Source organism: Dendropsophus ebraccatus, chromosome 15, assembly GCF_027789765.1.
Source record: "Dendropsophus ebraccatus isolate aDenEbr1 chromosome 15, aDenEbr1.pat, whole genome shotgun sequence".
Taxonomy (NCBI): domain Eukaryota; kingdom Metazoa; phylum Chordata; class Amphibia; order Anura; family Hylidae; genus Dendropsophus; species Dendropsophus ebraccatus.
In genome coordinates this window covers 63,370,088-63,389,247 of record NC_091468.1, presented here as the reverse complement: position 1 = coordinate 63,389,247, position 19,160 = coordinate 63,370,088, and the positions used below count along the sequence as shown (strand labels likewise).

General features: G+C 45.4%; 1 protein-coding gene across 1 annotated transcript in view; it reads left to right on the top strand.

Annotated features, from left to right (window-relative positions):
* The first annotated feature begins 474 nt into the window (after nucleotides 1-474).
* Nucleotides 475-19,160, top strand: part of TFB1M (transcription factor B1, mitochondrial) — a 51,099-nt gene continuing 32,413 nt past the window's right edge. Inside the window, exons 1-3 of the mRNA XM_069954574.1 lie at nucleotides 475-563; nucleotides 4,059-4,193; nucleotides 9,064-9,215. Coding sequence (XP_069810675.1) covers nucleotides 4,079-4,193; nucleotides 9,064-9,215 — 267 coding nt within the window. The 5' untranslated portion in view covers nucleotides 475-563; nucleotides 4,059-4,078. The remainder of the gene's footprint in view (nucleotides 564-4,058; nucleotides 4,194-9,063; nucleotides 9,216-19,160) is intronic.

Below are 19,160 nucleotides of genomic sequence, written 5' to 3'. Positions count from 1 at the left end.
CCCGGCGGTGGAACCGGAGAGGTAAGTGACCTCCGGCCTCTATATCCATCCCCTCCCTGGTCATCCACTAAAAATAACCCCAGCCCGGAGTACCCCTTTAAGGAACAGCTGATACCACCACCTGTAACAGCACCCTTAAAAGTGGCATTTTGTGTAAAGGGAAAAAAAAAAAAAAAACAATTACAGAAAAGTATAAAAAAATAAAATAAAATAATAATTTTAAAAAATACCCCTTTAAATTATTAGGATGTATCAGGGTTCTTTCTCAAAGTCTATTTTCTGACACCATATACACCATATGCTGGAAGGCAGATGTGAGAAAAGTCCCTCTTCTCCACTAAGGACTAACAGTAGATGAAAATGAATTAAAAAAAAAAAAAAAAAAAGATACATCTTCGTCGGCTAAAGGACCTTTATCTGAGGTCATAAGCATGTGATCAGTCACGTGGGGCGGCAGATGCTGGTGGCGTCACAGGTTGGAGCTGCTACACGTGACTGGTCACATGGTCGCGACACCGTAAAGGTCCTTCACCTCCTGCTTAGCACCGTTCATTCCGTACAGCGTGAGTGTTTGTATATGTTCATTTTATTACTGAAAATAAAGTTTGTTGTATGTTGAAGTATCGGCTCGTTTAGGCGGGGTTGTCCGGGCGGCTGTATCCTCCTGTGACCTTCGGGTGACACGTCCATGTGCGGAGGATTAGCGGCTCGTGCACACGTGACTGGCCGGCAGGAGCGCGGTGTCGGGTCAGTGCTGAGGTGACTGCTGCCAGGCTGTGCTGCTCTCCCTGTCCTCACTACTACATTACATATAGGGAGCCCAGTGCGGCTTTATCAGGCAGTGTGCACACTGAGCAGAAACGCCACAACAGTATATTATACTACCAGGCCAGTCCTTAAAGGGGATGTGCTAAGATTTACATAGAGATTCTAATAATCTCTAATATTCTTAAAAATTAAATAAAATACTCATACGTAAGAGAGTCACAGCGCGGTCCCTGGTGTCATGGCCGCTGTATCTGTGTGTTGTGACTTCCCGGCTATAGAGCGCATTTCTATGTCCTAGAATCTTGTTTTGATATGTTGGGTTTGGACTGGTGTAAAGTGAGACTGGCTCAGTCGCCCCCGGCAACCAATCAGATTCCACCTTTCATTTTCCTGTGAGGAATGAAAGGTGGAATCTGATTGGTTGCTAGGGGCAACTGAGCCAGTCTCACTTTACACCATGGTTGATAAATCTCCTCCATTTTGTCTTGGACAAGTCTCCATTGGGAAGTGAAGCACTTAGTGAGGTTCTTCTAGCTCTAAGGCTGCATTCACACGTTCAGTGTTTTTCCCGGTCCGTGATTGTGGTCCGGCAGCTACCTCCATGATACGTGCAAAACAGTCCGTTTTGCATCCGTGTCCGTTTTTTTCACGGATCTGTGTTAAAGCATTTTAAATTACATTGATTACATCACATCCGATGTCACATCCGTGAAAAACACGGATCTCATTGATTTCTATGGGGAATCCTTTCCGTGCATCCGTTCCAAGTAATGACATGTCCTATTTTTTAACGGAACGGATCACGGATCCGTGAAATCACGGAACATCTGAATAGCCCAATAGAAAGCAATGGGCTGTAAAATTGTCCGTGCGCACGGACAACTTCCCGGAACGTGTGAATGCAGCCTAAGGGGGGGTCACTCCCACGTCTGTAGAATTCCATATGGACCTGGGAGCTCCCGGTATCATGATTAATTGTGTTGTCAGTTAAAAGTCGCAGCTGTATCAGTACACTAGTGGCTGTGTCAGTACACTAGCATGAATTTTTAAACTGTTTAGGGGCTCCCAACATCCTAATAGGCCAGTTCACACAGAGCTAAACCAGAACTCTCTTCAATTCTTTGAGCAGAGAGCGACGGAGATGAAGGCGCGCAAGCTCTCCCATAGAGGAACAGTGTCACACTGAAGCAGGCAGAGAGTTCTGCTGTGGAATTCTGCCACTTTTGCTCCAGGGATGTCACGATACCAGAATTTTGAGTTTAATACCGATACCAATTCGATACTAAATAAAGTTTTTAAAAAAACACACGTAAAAATACAAATATAATTTCCCCCCGCCCAGACTGCGGATGTGATTCCCCCATGTACAACACTTCTATTTATGGGACTTTTTGATCACTTTGTTGCATTTTATAGTTAAGACAATTACACATGCAATGGATGCACTAAGTACTGTACATGTATGTAGCTTTTTTTTTACTTTTTTGAAAAACGGGAAAAGGGGGGGGGGAGGATTATTAGAACCTTTATTATGATATATATTTTTTTTAAATTTAAAAACGCTTTTTTGTTTTACATTTTTTAATTCCCCTCTACCTTGCAGCATAGCTCCCTGTGCACAACAACTCCCAGAATACCTTCTTGTGGGGAGTTGTAGTGCACAAGGAGGAATGATGGGAGTTGTAGTGCACAAGGAGGAGGGCTGGGATTTGTAGTGCACAAGGAGCTATGCTGGGAGTTGTAGTGCACAAGGAGGTATGCTGGGAGTTGTGGTGCACAAGGAGGTATGCTGGGATGTTGTGTTGGGTGGCTGCTGCTGCACAACTGCAACTCCCAGCAGACCTCCTTGTGCACTACAACTTCAAGCATACCTCTTTGTGCGCTACAACTCCCAGCATACCTCCTTGTGCTTTGCAACTCCCCACAAGGAGGTATGCTGGGAGTTGTAGTGCACAAGGAGGTATGCTGGGAGTTGTAGTGCACAAGGAGGTATGCTTGGAGTGGTAGTGCACAAGGAGGAGGGCTGGGATTTGTAGTGCACAAGGAGGTATGATGGGAGTTGTAGTGCACAAGGAGGTATGCTGGGAGTTGTAGTGCACAAGGAGGAGGGCTGGGATTTGTAGTGCACAAGGAGGTATGCTGCTGGGAGTTGTAGTGCACAAGGAGGTATGCTGGAAGTTGCAGTTGTGCATTAGCAGATTCCTGACACAACAATAACTCCCAGCATGCCTCCTTGTGCACAACAACTCCCCACAAAAAGGTATGCTGGGAGTTGTTGTGCCACTGTACCGGCGGGGCCCCACGGGAAGGGGGGAGGGGCGACGACACGATTGTGGACACTGCCAGGTGCGAGGGGCCCCACTGCACCGGCAGCGTCTGGTGGTGGTGGGAGAAGTGGAGGGTGTAGGGGACCCTGCCGCAACAGCGGGTCCCGGAGGGGGGGAAACTGGCCGATGCGAAGGACTGCTGCCGCAGCATCGGGGGAAGTGGCAGTCATTCGCAGTAGGGGCCAGTCCATATGCTGCAGACTCCTGCTGTATATGGATCGGCTCTGGAGGGGTTAAATACATCTACACTGTAAAATAGCCAACACAAGCGATCGCTATGTGCCGGCTAGTAAAATTTGGTGCCGCTGGGAGCGGACAGTGCGCAGGCAGAGGAGGTGGCACTAGGGGGCAGGGGGTGGCACACAGAGAAGATGGCTGGCACTCAGCTAGCCGCCGGGCGTGTTCTCTGCACTATGCTTTATGTTAAGCTGCTCTATTACGCAGCTTAACATCGGTACCTGGAAATCCTGGTACTGAACCGTTTTTCTGTGTGAAATATCAATAGTAGTATCGAGTTTTCGGTGCATCGTGCATCACTACATGTGTATAGGCCCTTAAAGGGGTAGTGCGGTATAAAACCTTTTTTCACCAAATTACCAAAGTAATTTCACCAAAGTTATACAACATTGTAATGTGTGTTATTTATGTGAATGAACCCCCTCCCCATGTTTCCACACACCACGACCCCTTCAGTCCCGGCCGCCACCTTGGGACGAACACGTCATCTTCAGGGGGCCAGTCTGACTGCTCCAGCCCTCCCTCTTGTCGGCTCCCCTCCAGCACGTCCTCAGCTGCTCAGCCGCCATTGGCTGAGTATAACAGAAGCCCCAGACGTCCGGCCTCTCCTTCCAGCCAGAGTACCCCTATAAATGTCTACATGCAGATGTTGGTTTTACATATCAATATTCTCTCTTTGTGTCATATTAAATATAATGAAATAGCGACTATTATTTTTCATTTCAGTTGTGAATGTTTAATGGAGGATGACGCTCTACCGGTTACCACCGCTGCCGACCATAAGGGAAATTATAAAGCTCTACAATCTAAGAGCAGAAAAACAGCTGTCACAGAACTTCCTGCTGGATCTGAAACTCACAGGTAAGGTTATATTCAGACATTTCATATTCCGGCAATCCTGTGCGGTATCTTACTTAAAGGGGTAGTGCGGCGCTAAAAAATTATTCACAGAATAACACATATTACAAAGTTATACAACTCTGTAATGTATGTTATGTCTGTGAATCGCCCCCTTCCCGTGTCCCACCACCCCCGCCCGTGTACCCGGAAGTGTGTGGTGCATTATACATTACCTGATCTGTGTCAAGGGCTGTCCGCCATTTTGTGCCAAACTTCATCTTCGGACAGACGGCCGAATCCTTGCTGCCGCCCCCCCTCCGCCGCGTCGCAACTGTGCTCAGCCGCGATTGGCTGAGCACAGTTATGCTCAGCCAATTGCGGCTGATGACGCGGCACAAAATGGCGGACGGCCCTCGACACAGATCAGGTAATGTATAATGCACCACACACTTCCGGGTACACGGGCGGGGGTGGTGGGACACGGGAAGGGGGCGATTCACAGACATAACATACATTACAAAGTTGTATAACTTTGTAATGTGTGTTATTCTGTGAATAATTTTTTAGCGCCGCACTACCCCTTTAACCCCTTAGGGACCAAGCCTATTTGGGCCTTAATGACAGGCTCATTTTTTCGAAATCTGACCTGTCTCACTTTATGCGCTTATAGCTCAGTGATGCTTTAACGTATGCTAGCGATTCTGAGATTGTTTCTTCGTAACATATGGTACTTTATGTTAGTAGCAAAATTTGGTCCCTACTTTGTGTGTTTTTTTTGTAAAAAACATCATGAAACATTTTTAAAATTTCCATTTTATGAACTTTGAAGTTCTCTGCTTTAAAAAAAAAGTAAGTCGTAGCACATAAATTAGTTACTAAATCACGTTACCAATATGTCCTCTATATTCTGGCATAATTTGGTAAACATATTTTACTTTTTTAGGGTGTTACGGGGCTTAGAAATTTATAGATTATAAATTTATATTTTAGAAAGTGCACCCTTCAAAAAATACGTCTTGGGGTGTGGTGAGCATTTTGACGCCACAGGTATTAGAGGAAAGTATTCAAAATTGGCCAGTAAAAATGAAAAACTCAAATTTTTCCAATAATATGTTCGTTTAGTTTAAAATTTCTCAATTTCACAAGGAACAGGAGAAAAAAACGCACCCCAAAATCTGTAACGCAGGTTCTCCTGAGTACAACTGTACCCCATATGTGGGCCTAAACCACTGTATGGGCACACAGCCGGGCTCAGAAGGAAGGGAGCGCCAATTTGCTGAAGCAAAACTGCAGCTAGTAATAGTTATTAGAATAGCGCAGTTACTAAAATAAAAAAAAAAGAGATTACAGACAATCTGGGGTGGTCACGGGTAACGTGGGGTGGTTGCAGAAAATCTGGGATTGTTACGGATAAACTGAAGTGCTTATAGTTAATCTGGGATGGGTACATTTAATTTGGGGTGGTTACGGCAATCTGGAGAGGGTCACTGGCAATTTGGGGGGATTAGAGGTTACGTGCGGTGGTTACTCGCAATCTGGGGGGCGTTACGTGCAATCTGGGGGGGTTACGTGTAATCTGGCGTGATTACGGGCAACCTGTGGTGGTTACGGATAAACTGAAGTGCTTATAGGTAATCTGGATCTGTACATGTAATCTGGGGTGATTACGGACAATCTGGAGGAGGTCTCTGGCAATTTAGGGTGGTTATGGGCAATTTGCAGGGGTTACGTGTAATCTGGCGTGATTACGGACAACCTGCGGTGGTTACGGGTAATCTGGGAGTAAACCGCAATTATTACTATAATAAAAAGTGTGTTTTATTTTTTTTTGTATGTTTTTCACTTTTTGTAGTTTAACACATTTATTTTCACTATATTACTATGATCACTGTGATATTTCTATCACAGTGATCATAGTTTAGTGAGAGAGACCAAATTGGTCCCTGTCACTTAAAATTTTCAGAGTTGACCACTTCTGAAACGCATGCGCACTTCAGCAGCAGTCTGGACGCCGAGGAGGAAGGAGCTCCCTGGGTCAATGATTTATGGTGACAGGGGATAAAAAGTGCTTCCCTGCACTGGGTACAAGCGATCGTCGGTATAAAGTATATACAGCCTATCGCTTGTACCGAGACCACACAGGGTGGTCCCCGATCACTGCCCCATGCTCTCCGGTGGCGGAGAGCATGGGGCTTTGATTATTTATTTCATTTCCATCACTGTGAACAGACATAGTAGGGGAGGGGAGGGTTAGTGATTCCCTACTAGGGGGTAGATCTAGGGGGTGGGGGACACACTTTTTTTTTTATCTCCCCTCGCTGTGGATTCATGGTGAGGGGAGATGAAAGCATGCAGCAGCGCCGGCAATGCCCGGTACCGGCGGCCACCGTTATAACGTTAATAACGGCGATCGCCGGTACGGGGGGCAGCCAGGACGGATCCCACACACTGCCCCAACCCCTCAGCTACCTCCGGTAGCTGTGGGGACGGTGCCGCTGAATTATTCTCTGCCGTAAAAAGCTGATGACAGCAGAATAAGGCCCTTTAGTGAACGGCGTAAAAAGCCGTATCGGCGGTCACCAAGGGGTTAAAGGGGTACTTTTTCTTTCAAATCAATTTTTTCTTTCAAATCAATTTGTTGTTTTCTTCCCAGTCTGACACAGTGCTCTCTGCTGTCACCTCTGTCCATATCAGGAACTGTCCAGAGCAGGAGAGGTTTTTTGGGGGGATTTACTACTGCTCTGGACAGTTCCTGACATGGACAGAGGTGGCAGCAGAGAGCACCGTGTCAGACTGGAAAGAATACATCACTTCCTGCAAGACATACAGCAGCTGATTTAAAGAGAGAAAAATTTGCCAGAGTACCCCTTTAATTTGTCATCTTGCGACAAACCCTTTATTATCTATCCACAGGATGTCTAAGCTCATCTTCTTTATGTCCACGCTGACAACGCACTGTTCCCTCTTCGCGCCCCCCCCCCCCCCCCTGTAGACACAGGACATGTGATCTGCTCTCTGGGGGCCGGGTTAGCTGTCTATTGACATGGTAACCCGACCCCCAGGAGACATAATCTGCATCATCTCCATGCACCTGTGCTGCTTCCATAGAGTTACATGTGTCTCTGTGATATGTAAAGTTCTGTCTCCCTGCTCCCTTGCTGTCAATGAATGCAGGCAGGCATAGTTACCTGTCTTTGTGTCACAGCTCTGTATATTGTAAGTGTTATAGATGTTCTTAGAGTCTGGATGGAACTAGAATGTTTTCATTCACACTCAGGAAGCAGAGATCTAAACCTACACTACACCCCCCACCCCCAGTAAACCGATGTCTGTTATGCAGCACATAGCTACACCATGCGTGCGCCAGTTCTGCTACACCATGCGCATGTCATCTCTGCTACATCATCTGTTGGTATGGAATACATATTGGGATGATGTGATGTAAATTAAGTATATAAAACAGTACTGTGTTTATTGTGCAATAGTAATGACAGCGGTGGGCAGGGAAGAAAGCTAAGGGGGCGAGTACACAAATGGACCAATCAGGAAGATGCATGATGGGAAATGTAGTTTCCTGGCCGGCGCCATCTTGGGTATAGATCAGCTATTAGAAAAACTTGTAACTCAGGAATGGCGGCAGCTACATTGACAGGAGATGGCTCAAAATACTCAGGGGGACTTGGTGAGTAAGACAGGCTAGCATTAAGGTTTTTAGCTCTTGGGTGGATAACCCCTTTAAGCTAGGCCTGTGCGATTATGGCTTAAATAAACAGCATGATCAGGGTCCATTTACACAGAAGGATTATCTGACAAATTATCTGCCAAAGATTTGAAGCCAAAGCCAGGAATGGATTTGAAAAGAGGAGAAATCTCAGGCTTTCCTTTATGACCTGATCTCTGTTTATAGTCTGTTTCTGGCTTTGGCTTCAAATCTTTGTCAGATTATCTGTCAGATAATCTTTCTGTGTAAATGGACCCTAAATTGAACGTGTAACCTTGATTATGATTAATATACCTCGCCCCTTTTATACACCACTTCCCTTTTGGAAGCCACACTTATTGAGCGTGACAAACTGCTGAATTTTTGTTTCAGTAATTTTTTTCTTCATTAATTGCTAAAAGCTGGGATGTTTCTCCTAATAATAGACTGCGACTGCATGTACCTCTCTGTGATAGGGCTGGGTGATATGGCCAAAATAAATGTAAAAAACTGGAGCTCCCTGGCGGGGGACACCACTGCCAGCCTGCCCGGGACCGTGGGGCTCTTCTCCTGGCCTTCTGATTTACCCCAGCACCAGCTGCTGATTGGCAGGTGCGGCGGCTGTTTGAAGTTGGCGCCTGCGGGTGCTGGATGAGTGGGGCGATCGGTGTGGACTCATTCATTACGGACAGGGGGTGGGGGGAAATAAAAAAGTTATAGTTCCCTCTCCCGGCACCTGTGCAGAGCCGCGTCCCACTCCTGGACCTATCGCTCCGTGTCATAGGGCCCTTAGGCTATGTTTAGTGCATTTTTTGTGCACTACTGTGTGTGTACACTAGTGCATAACATCATGCCAGAGGGACCAGAGATGCCACAGAGTCCCAGTATCTATACTAAACTCATTTTATGATGAAACTAAGTTCTCCTTCAGCCCCATAAAATCTTCTTTTAATAGTTGAGCTGCATTATTCCTAAGATTAATGTAAAAGAAATGACTATATAGCAATGTGTATCTAGCAGCTCCTACCGTCTTGCTTCTTTTCCTCTAATGGAATAAACAGAGTTTGCTATTCCCAGAGTGACGGATGTTTTCGTTCTTCCCACAGCCAGATGGCATGATTCAATTTGTTTTTCAGAATTTTCTGCCCGTGTGAAAGTTACAGTTAGTTGATGAAAATTCTTGTTTTTCAGATAAAATTGTGCGGAAAGCCGGGAACTTAAAGGATGCCTATGTGTGTGAGGTTGGTCCTGGGCCTGGAGGACTTACAAGAGCTATACTAAACTCTGGTGTGGAGGAACTCCTGGTGGTTGAAAAGGACACTAGATTTATTCCTGGACTTAAGGTATATATCTATTCTATTAAGGTATCTATTTGATATACAGTGGTGCCTTGGATTACGAGCGTAATTCATTCTGGGACAGTGCTTGTAATCCAAATCCACTCTCAAACCAAAGCAAATGTTCCCATAAGAAATCACTGAAATGCAGACATTTGGTTCCACACCCCAAAAATAATGATTTTATTTTCTGAATACCATGTAAAACAGATGAAACAAAGATTTAGAAACAGCTGAATATGTGATATTATAAGTTACTGTACAGTATAGCAATCAGCATGTGGTGTATAATGTGTAGTAAGTGCATAACCCTGATAACACAGCAGCAGTTTGTAGATACAGGATGGAGCTGCAGATCCCCATAAGGTAGTAGTGTAGTACAACAGGCTAGAATAGAGAAGCAGGGCTGCTGTCAGAGGTCTGTGTGGTCACATGACAGCAATGGGGAAGGGGGTGTGTTCAGTATGGACCAATCAGGACTGACAGAGACTGCAGGGAGCATGAAGGAATGAGCAGGGCAGATGTGAGCACAGTATAGCTGCACTCTCTGTCTGGGGAGAGAGAAATTACAAGTATGAAGAGATTACCTCCACAGTCCTGTCCCCTGATATAAGCCCCAGCAGTGGATCTGCTATGATTTGGAAGGTGAGGGAGACTTCCTTGGTCAGAGTACAGAGCTGTAAACCCCGCTATGCAGACCATGCCCCCCACCCAGTACAGGGAGCTCTTACACCAAAGCAATGCTCTTACACCAAGTTACAATTTTGAAAAACTGAGCTCTTCTTGCAAAGCGCTCTTAATCCAAGTTACTCTTAAACGAAGGTACCACTGTATTCTATTGCTAAGCTTGTGTGTTACATACCATATTGTTTAAATGCTTTGGACATTAGCACAAAATGATGTACTAGATAGAAGGAAGGAGTTCCCTGCTCACAACCCTCTGTATTAAACACACTGGCCAATCAAAGATATGTCTGATAAAAAAACAATTACATTGTGTCCTTCAAATCACACGTCCAGACTCGCACCACCTCCTGCCACCTCCACTGTTCTTTCCTTAACCCCTTAGCGACCCATGACGTACCTGGTACGTCATGGTGCCGCGGGGGGTGTTTAGAGCGAGGTCTCGCCGGGACCCCGCTCTGAACGGCACCAATCCCGGCTGCAATCTGCAATGCCTCTATTAGCCGGCGCGGGTCCCGTTGCCGCACCGGCTAATTAAGCCTCTAAGTGCAGCTGTCAAACCTGACAGCTGCATTTAGAGGCACTGCGCCGCACGTCCCTGGTGTCTAGTGGGACGGATCTCCCCCCCGCTGATCCCGGCTCGGCAATAGATTGCTATGGCCTGCAGCAGGCCATAGTAATCTATGACCGATCTAATCGATCTTTGCTGTGTATATACACAGCATTGATCTCTATGAGAGATCAGTGCTGTCTATATACAAGTCCCCCAGGGGGGCTTCTAGTTACAGTAAAAAAAAAAGAAAAAAAGTGTTTTTATTAATAAAAAATCCCCTCCCCTAATAAAAGTCCAAATCACCCCCCTTTTCCTATTTTATAAATATAAATTAATAAATAAATAAATAAACATATTTAGTATCGCCGCGCGCGTAATCGCCCGAACTATTAATTAATCATATTCCTGATCTCGCACGGTAAACGGCGTCAGCGCAAAAAAAATTCCAAAGTGCAAAATTGCGCATTTTTGGTCGCATCAAATCCAGAAAAAATGTAATAAAAAACTATCAAAAAGTCGTATGTGCGCAATCAAGGTACCGATAGAAAGAACACATCATGGCGCAAAAACTGACACCTCACACAGACCCATAGACCAAAGGATAAAAGCGCTATAAGCCTGGGAATGGAGCGATTTTAAGGAACGTATATTTGTTAACAATGGCTTGAATTTTTTACAGGCCATCAGATACAATATAAGTTATACATGTTATATATCATAGTAATCGTAACGAGTTGAGGAACATGCATAACAAGTCAGTTTTACCATAGGACGGACGGCGTAAATGCAAAACTCCCCGAAATCAAAACAAATTAGTTTTTTTTTCAATTTGACAGCGCAAATTATTTTTTTCCGGTTTCGCTGCATATGTTATGGAAAAATAATGCCTGTCATTGCAAAGTACAATTTGTTTCGCAAAAAATAAGCGCTCATATACGTCTCTAGGTGAAAAAATGCAAGCGCTATGGACTTTTAAACTTAAAATGGAATAAGCAAAAGCACAAAAACGAAAATAGGCTTTGACCTTAAGGGGTTAAAGGAGACCTTTCACCCCAGCACCCGGGGCAGAGCTGACCAGAGCTGCTCCAGTGATTTCCTATGGACGCTGGACTCATCTCTGGTCATTTACATATAGCATGCGCAGTCCGTCGGCTGGCGATTTCTACATGGCGAGACCGGCTTCTGGAGCGGGACTTGCAGGAGGGGCTCTATCGGGAGGGGTCAGGCGGGCTCTGCCCCGGGTGCCGGGGTGAAAGGTCTCCTATAACCCCTTCATGAGAAAGGTCTGTGATGTACGTATGTCCAGGTCACACTGACGCAGTGCTCTACATTTATCCCTTCTTGCCTTAAAGGGAATTGATCAGCATGATTGTGTCGGGAGAGGGGTGGCAACTAGTCATCTGAGCGGGGAGTGCGCAGTGCAGGAATGATTGACAGGTAAAGAGGCCACTCACCACCAGATGACTAGTTGCTGTCCCTCTCCGCCAGAATAAAACATCTTTTTCCCCGATGTACAGCTACTGCTGCAGCCGCGGCTGGTAGCCCGGGAAGCTGCTCAGTTGATCTGTACTCTGCTGCTGGGAACCATAATTGTTCTGATTGGTTCCTTTTTACCTCTTCATGTCACAGCCAATTTTCATTTTTGCACTTTTAGTTTTTTCCTTGTGTTTAAAAACCCCAGAGCTTTTCAATTTTATCACCCACAGACCCACATGGGGGTCTTATTTCCTGCAACACCAATTTTACTTTGTAATGACATGCTTCATGTTATGGTAAAATATGCTGTAAAACCCCAAAATAAATGATTTAGGAAATAAAATTTTAAGCTATTTTTAAAATTTCAGGTAGGTTTCTTGTTTATGACGTTCACCGACATATTATCTATGTTCCTCATGTCAGTACAATTACGATAATAGGCAACTTATATACCTTTTTTGGCCTGGGATGTGATGTGAACAAAAAAAATCAGCAATTTTGTGCCTACACAGGAGGGTGATTCTGCAGGCAGCAATAGCAAATATGTTTGGTTCAGGGAAGAAACAGAGTGCTGCACCTCACACCTATGGCTGATACTAGTGCCGCTAGGCTAAATAAAAAACACATCAGAATTTTGTGTATGAATTGATCAAGCCATACTGCCCCATGTACCTCGTGCCGGTATCTGATACACATGGGTCCCTACACTAAGTCCACACCGTGCCAGTCAGTGGCCACCAACCCCGCAGGCGTGCACAGTCAGGGAACGGGGGCCATGGGACGGCCCTGCGACCCCCATGCCACAGGACCAGACCCAAAAACACCGCACCAGAACCCGGCCAGCACCGCCGGCGGAGAAGGTCGCCCCCAAGCAGCACAAGTCTGGATAAGGAATTACACTCACCATAGCTGCAGCAAACAGAATGGGAAAAAACAGGAGGGATTAAAACCATGTGCACTCAGGTGTGGACTGGCACGGTGTGGACTTAGTGTAGGGACCCATGTGTATCAGATACCGGCACGAGGTACATGGGGCAGTATGGCTTGATCAATTCATACACAAAATTCTGATGTGTTTTTTATTTAGTCTAGCGGCACTAGTATCAGCCATAGGTGTGAGGTGCAGCACTCTGTTTCTTCCCTGAACAGCAAATATGTTTGTTTGTTTATTTTTTCTTTATATATTTTATTTTATATATTTATTTATTAACCCTTTGAGGACCAGGCCCAAAATGACCCAGTGAACCGCGCAAATTTTGATCTTAGTGTTTTTCGTTTTCCCTCCTCCCCTTCTAAGAGCTCTAGCACTCTCAGTTTTCTATCTACAAGGCCATGTAAGTGCTTGTTTGTTACAGGAATAGTTGTACTTTGTAATGGCGTCTTTCATTTTACCATAACATGTATGATGGAATTCCAAATATATTATTTATGAAGATATAAATAGGTGAAATTGTAAAAAAGAATGCAATATGGTAACGTTTAGGGGGTTCCTGTGTCTACGTAATACACTATATGGTAAAAGCGACATTATACCATTACTCTATAGGTCAGTCCGATCACAACCATATGCAGGTTACACAGATTCTCTAATGTTATATATTTTTTTTTTAATGAAATCCTTTTTTTTTGGCAATTAATTATTAATAAATTGGGCCTATTGTGACACTTATAACGGTTTTATTTTTTCACCTACGGGGCTGTATGGGGTGTCATTTTTTCCGCCATGATCTCTAGTTTTTATTAATACCATATTTGTGAAGATCGGACGTTTTGATCACTTTTTATAAAAATTTTTAATATATAATGCAACATTAAATCGGTAATCTGCGCACTTTTTTCCCTCTTTTCGTCTATGCAGTTCACCGTTCGCAATGACGCTTGTTATATTTTAATAGATCGGACATTTACACACTACAGTATATTATATGTTTATTTGTTTATTTATTTTTATATGTTTTATTTATATAATGGGAAAGGGGGGTGATTTAAACTTTTATTGGGGGAGGGGCTTTGGGGTAGTGTATTAGTGTTTTTAACTTTTTTTTTTTACACATTTGAAGTCCCTTTGGGGGACTTGTACATACATTACTTTGATTTTTACACTGATAATTGCTATGCCATAGGCATAGCATTGATTAGTGTTATCGGCGCTCTGCTCATTGAGCCTGCCTGTGCAGGCTCAGAGAACAGATCGCCGATCAGACCGCACGGAGGAAGGTGAGAGACCTCCGGCGGTCCGTTTTAACGATCGGGACCCCCTGCAGTCACACTGCGGGGGTCCCGATCGGTAAGTGACAGGGGACTCCCCCTGTCACTTACACTTAAACGGTTGCGGCGTTTAAGGAGCTAATGACATGCGGCAGCACGATCGCTGCAGCGTGTCATTACCGGTGAGGTCCCAGTTGCTGATTGCAGCCGGCCTCAACCTGCTATGAAGCGCGCTCTGCTCCGGAGCACGCTTCATAGCGGGAGAAACACCCAGGGCGTATAGTTACGCCCTAGGTCGTCTGGGGACAGACTTCCATGGCGTAACTATACACCCTGGGTCGTCTAAGGGTTAAACACCCTGGCCAAAGGGTCCATAGAATCTGCACTCGATTGTTAGGGGCTGGTGAAGGCAGCTTCTAACAATCGCTGAATACATACGGCCCAGGAGGCGTAGCAGAGGACCCAGGCTGCCTGTAGAATAGATCATCTCTCTGTAGGGAGCCGATCCGGCCACCGGACCACCAAGGAAAGGTAATCCAGGCCATTTAAACGCCTCTGTCAGTTTTGACACCAGCAAGGATTGCTCCTTGTCTGCTACTAGCGGTGGCTCCCAGCTACTGATAGCAGCTGGGGGCTTCCCGGTATAGAGAGGGGTCACACTGTGACCCCCCTTACCAGCACCACAATGCTGTATAACATGGTGCTGAAGGGGTTATGAGCCATAACACTATAATTTTTTCACCTACAGGGCCGTTTGGAGGATCATTTTTTTGCGCCATGATCTATTATTTTTACTGGTACCATATTGGTTTAGATGAGAATTTTTTATCACTTTTGAACGTTTTTCTAAAATATAACGATGGCTTTTGTGCATCCGCTTACTTCATTCGGCATCCGTGTGCTTATCCGTTTATATTCCATCCTGGTTTCTTACTTCTTCTGCACATGCTCAGTAAAATAAACTGATTATGATGGACGTGAACAGAAACACCTTCCCTTTAGATCCATCATCATTGACTATGATGTTAAAAAAGAAAATGCAGTATCCATTGGTGTTCCATTTTTTTAGATGGACAAAGAATTTGTGCGTGAACAAATTTTGTGTCCGTCCTAAAGGACAGAACACTGGTGTGTTTGATGAAAATGGAGCACAAACAAAACCCCATTGAAATTAGTGGGGAGTATGATGGATAGCCAGGTTCTGTTTCTCTGTTATCAAAATGGAAAAGAGAAACAGAATTGTGGCTGAGGGTAAATCACTGGTGTGAACGTCGCCTTAGCTAGGTTCCTGAAATGCTTTTAGGGAGGCAGGTGTGTAGATATGTGCACGTTCTCTACAGTAACTAATATAGATTACTAGAATATGGGTCCTACTTCATGGAGTGATAATAGGCCAAATCAGACCGATTCGGCCAATCATCGCTTGGTGCAATAGAGACAACGATCAGTCGATGACAACTATCATCAGCTGATCATGTCTTTAGGTCCAGACCTAAAACCACTGGTTGCCAACTGCGCATCGCTAAAGTGTAATAGCAATTACATTTTTTTTTTTTTTTGCAGAAATCAATAGTACAGGCGATTTCAAAAAACCTTGTAATTGTGTTTATTAGCATTAAAATGCATTTTTATTATGAAAAAGCAGTTTGAAGCTCTCCCCCCTGTCTTTATTGTTCTCCATAGAGAGGGAAAGGGTAGAGGGAGATAAGGCACCAAAACAGGACAACAAAGAGTTAATTTACAGCTACATCACCGGGCTATCTCCTCTGAAGTCAGCACTGACCTCTGAATACCGGCTTTCACACAGGTCCCACTGTGTAATCCTTTGTTCTATGCTTTCTGTTGGCAACTAATCTCCCTCCTCTGTCCTCTCCCTCCCCTCCATAGATTAGACATGGCCCGACTGATGTAAACAAGACGTGATTTCCTGATAATGAGCAGTAAATGAGAGAGAGGAGGGGGGGGGAGGACCTGGGGAAAGTCTTTTTGAATGCAGATAATGGCATATTTGACTAGTAAACCCAATTACAAAGTTTCTTAAAATCGCCCGGACTATTGGTTTCTGCCAAAACAAACGACAGTGACACTTTAAACATTACCTCTCCATGCTCCCTGTCTTCTCTCGTTCTCTGCATTTGCTCCCGGCGCCGCGGCTCCTGCTCAGAAAGAGCGCACAGAAGCAGAGGGCAGGAGAAGACCGGGAGCGTGGAGAGGTAATGTATAACAGTTTAGGGCAAGGGCTGCACGGACATCGCTAACCATGTCCATTCAGTCCTTGCTAAACGATCATCGAGCCATGTAATAGGCTCTTGCAGATCAGCGCTCCTTTACATTATTGATCAGGCCGCCATCAGCCCTTTAAACCAGTAAGGATTTATATGTGACTTCAAGTCAGCCTTTCCACCACATGTTGTAAAATCTTCCCAGTATGACCAGTAACTGCATTTTTGTTTTGGCCACCAAATTAGTAAAGGTTGGGTACTTTTAACCTGTTAAGGGTAACATTATCCAGTCTAACGCTTCCAGATAAAGAAACCGGCTCTGCTTAAGACGCGATAATCTCTTAAAGTTGGCAGCGTAGGAGGCGAAGACGACAGCTTTATGACTGAGATTTCAATTGCCCAACAACATTGCATAGTTACCGAGCTCTCTATCAGATTAATGCACCAGCAAGAACACGGTTAAACCTGGGGGTTTTGCCAAGAATGTTTAAATATGTGAATTATATTTGAATTGCTGCCTTTCTGATGTACATGTTCTGAGAGAAAAGAAATGTTATGAAGGAGAAACAATCAGGCGAATGATTCACCCTTTGCAAGCAAAATACTTGCCGGTTCTAAGTGTATAATGCACAGCTCACGCAGCACGACAAGACTAGGAATAGAAAAGCAATGTGCAATGGAAAACTAAATTACAATGGGAGATACGTTACAATTATCCGAGTTTTATGCTAAATTAGAATCATTTCCTTTGCACAGTGAGGCAGCTTTTTATGCTGGTAGTTTATGTTTCAGCTATTACACTCTTCTAGCTGACTAAAAACATGGCCGTATTAATATGGTAAATACCAGGGTGGACATGCAGATACTTTTACTTATATCTCTCAGTGGTTTATATGCAGGAGATGTTAGGAAACGCAAGTCTAGGGTATAAAAGAAGTGATGCAGAAATCAGCCGATACTATAGTACATCTTAAAGGGATATTTCTCCCTCTCTCTCTCTCTCTCTCTCTCTCTCTCTCTCTCTCTCTCTGTCTCTCTGTGTCTCTCTCTGTGCCGCGACTCCCGTTGGTCCCGCTCAGCCAATCAGTGACTGCAGCGGGGCCATGCACTGATTGGCTAAGTGGAACAGACAGGAGTCGGGAGCCTCACATGCAGCCGCAGCGCCAAGCAGGTAATGTATGCTGCGGGGGGTATTGAAGGGGCCGGGTTACATACTCATGAAAATTCCGCTGCAGCTATGTAACCCTATTGAAGTTCACTTTTTCAGGATTCACAGGGGATTTCGCTGCAAACTCGCAGCGTGAAATCCACTGCAAATCCGGTACGTCTGAAGCTACCCTAAAAGTTAAGAAACTTTTTGCAATTGGTTCTTAACCTCTTAAGGACCCATGACGTACCGGCACGTCATGGATCACTGTCACTTAAGGACCCATGACGCCCTTTAAACGGGCGCCGCGGCCGGCCGGGTCCCGATCGGGGGAGATAGCCTGCTATAATACATAGCAGGCCATCTCTCCCTGTCGGCATGGGGGGTTGTTAACCCCCCCCCCCCATGCCGACGATCGCCGCTATTGGCTGATAAGCCCATAGCGGCGATCGGAACCTTTCCGGGCCATCGGTGGCCCGATGACCCGGAAAAAAATGGCGGTCGGTTCTGTCCGAGGACGGCACCGACCGCCATTACTGTAAAAAGTAATGGTGGTCACGGTACCACCGTCCCGATCGCCGTGAACGGCCGGCCAACCGGCCGCCCGTTCACGGCGATCAAAGTCCCCACAAGTAATAAATACCTGCTCCGGACCCCTCAGCTAGGTAGCTGAGGGGTCCGGAGCAGGTATTTGTACATTACTCACCTGTCCCGGGGTCCTGATCGGCGTCTTCCGGGTTCCCGGCGTCCTCTTCATCTTGTCGGGACTTCGGCTTCTTCCGTGAGTCCCGATCGTCTGTTTCCGGCTCCAGCGTCGTCTTTTTTCGTATTTTTCCGGCTCCAGCGTCGTCTATTTTCGGATCTTGCGCTCTGCTGCCCCCTAGCGGCTGATAAGTGTAATACACGTATCAGCCACTACAGGGATGTTCAGAATGTAGTAAAAAAAAATTTTTTTTTCCCAATTTTTTTTTTTCCTATTTTCCGCACCCTATCGCCGCTGAGTGTTGATCAGCATCGCACGAAAGTGCGCTGCTAATCAGCAACTCCTCCTTTTTGGCGTAGGGTGGTTTTTTTTTCATATCCTACTGCCACGGTCTGCTGATAAGTGCCGAACATAAGTGCGGCATTCATCAGCAACACCATTTTTGGCGTAGGTTTTTTTTGTATACTTACTGTAAAAAACACGTAAAAAACCACTACATTACACCACACTACATTGAATAAAGTTTTACACTACACCACTACATACCCCATATACCAATCCCCATATAAAGATGGCCCCCAGGGTGTTTTCGGTATCGGACGCATACATTATTATTGCCTCCGACACCGAAACAGCCAGTGAGGATGAATGGGGGGTCCTTCGTTCCTCCATTCATCCTCATCCTCCTCATCATCCAGTGACGTGTCTGGGAGTAGCGTAGCGTACGCTGCCCCCCAGACACGTCTTTTCCGCCAGTACCGTCCCAATAAGAGATGACGGTATGGCGTGAAATTCTACAAACTCTGTGAGAGTACCTCAGGGTACACTTACAGATTTAGGGTACGTGCATACTGCGGAATGGCGAAGGATAACCCTTCGTGCATTCCGCAGCTGGCACCCGCCGGCGGACTGATGCAGGGGCGCGTCTCCGCCCGTGTCATAGACTCTATCCTATGCA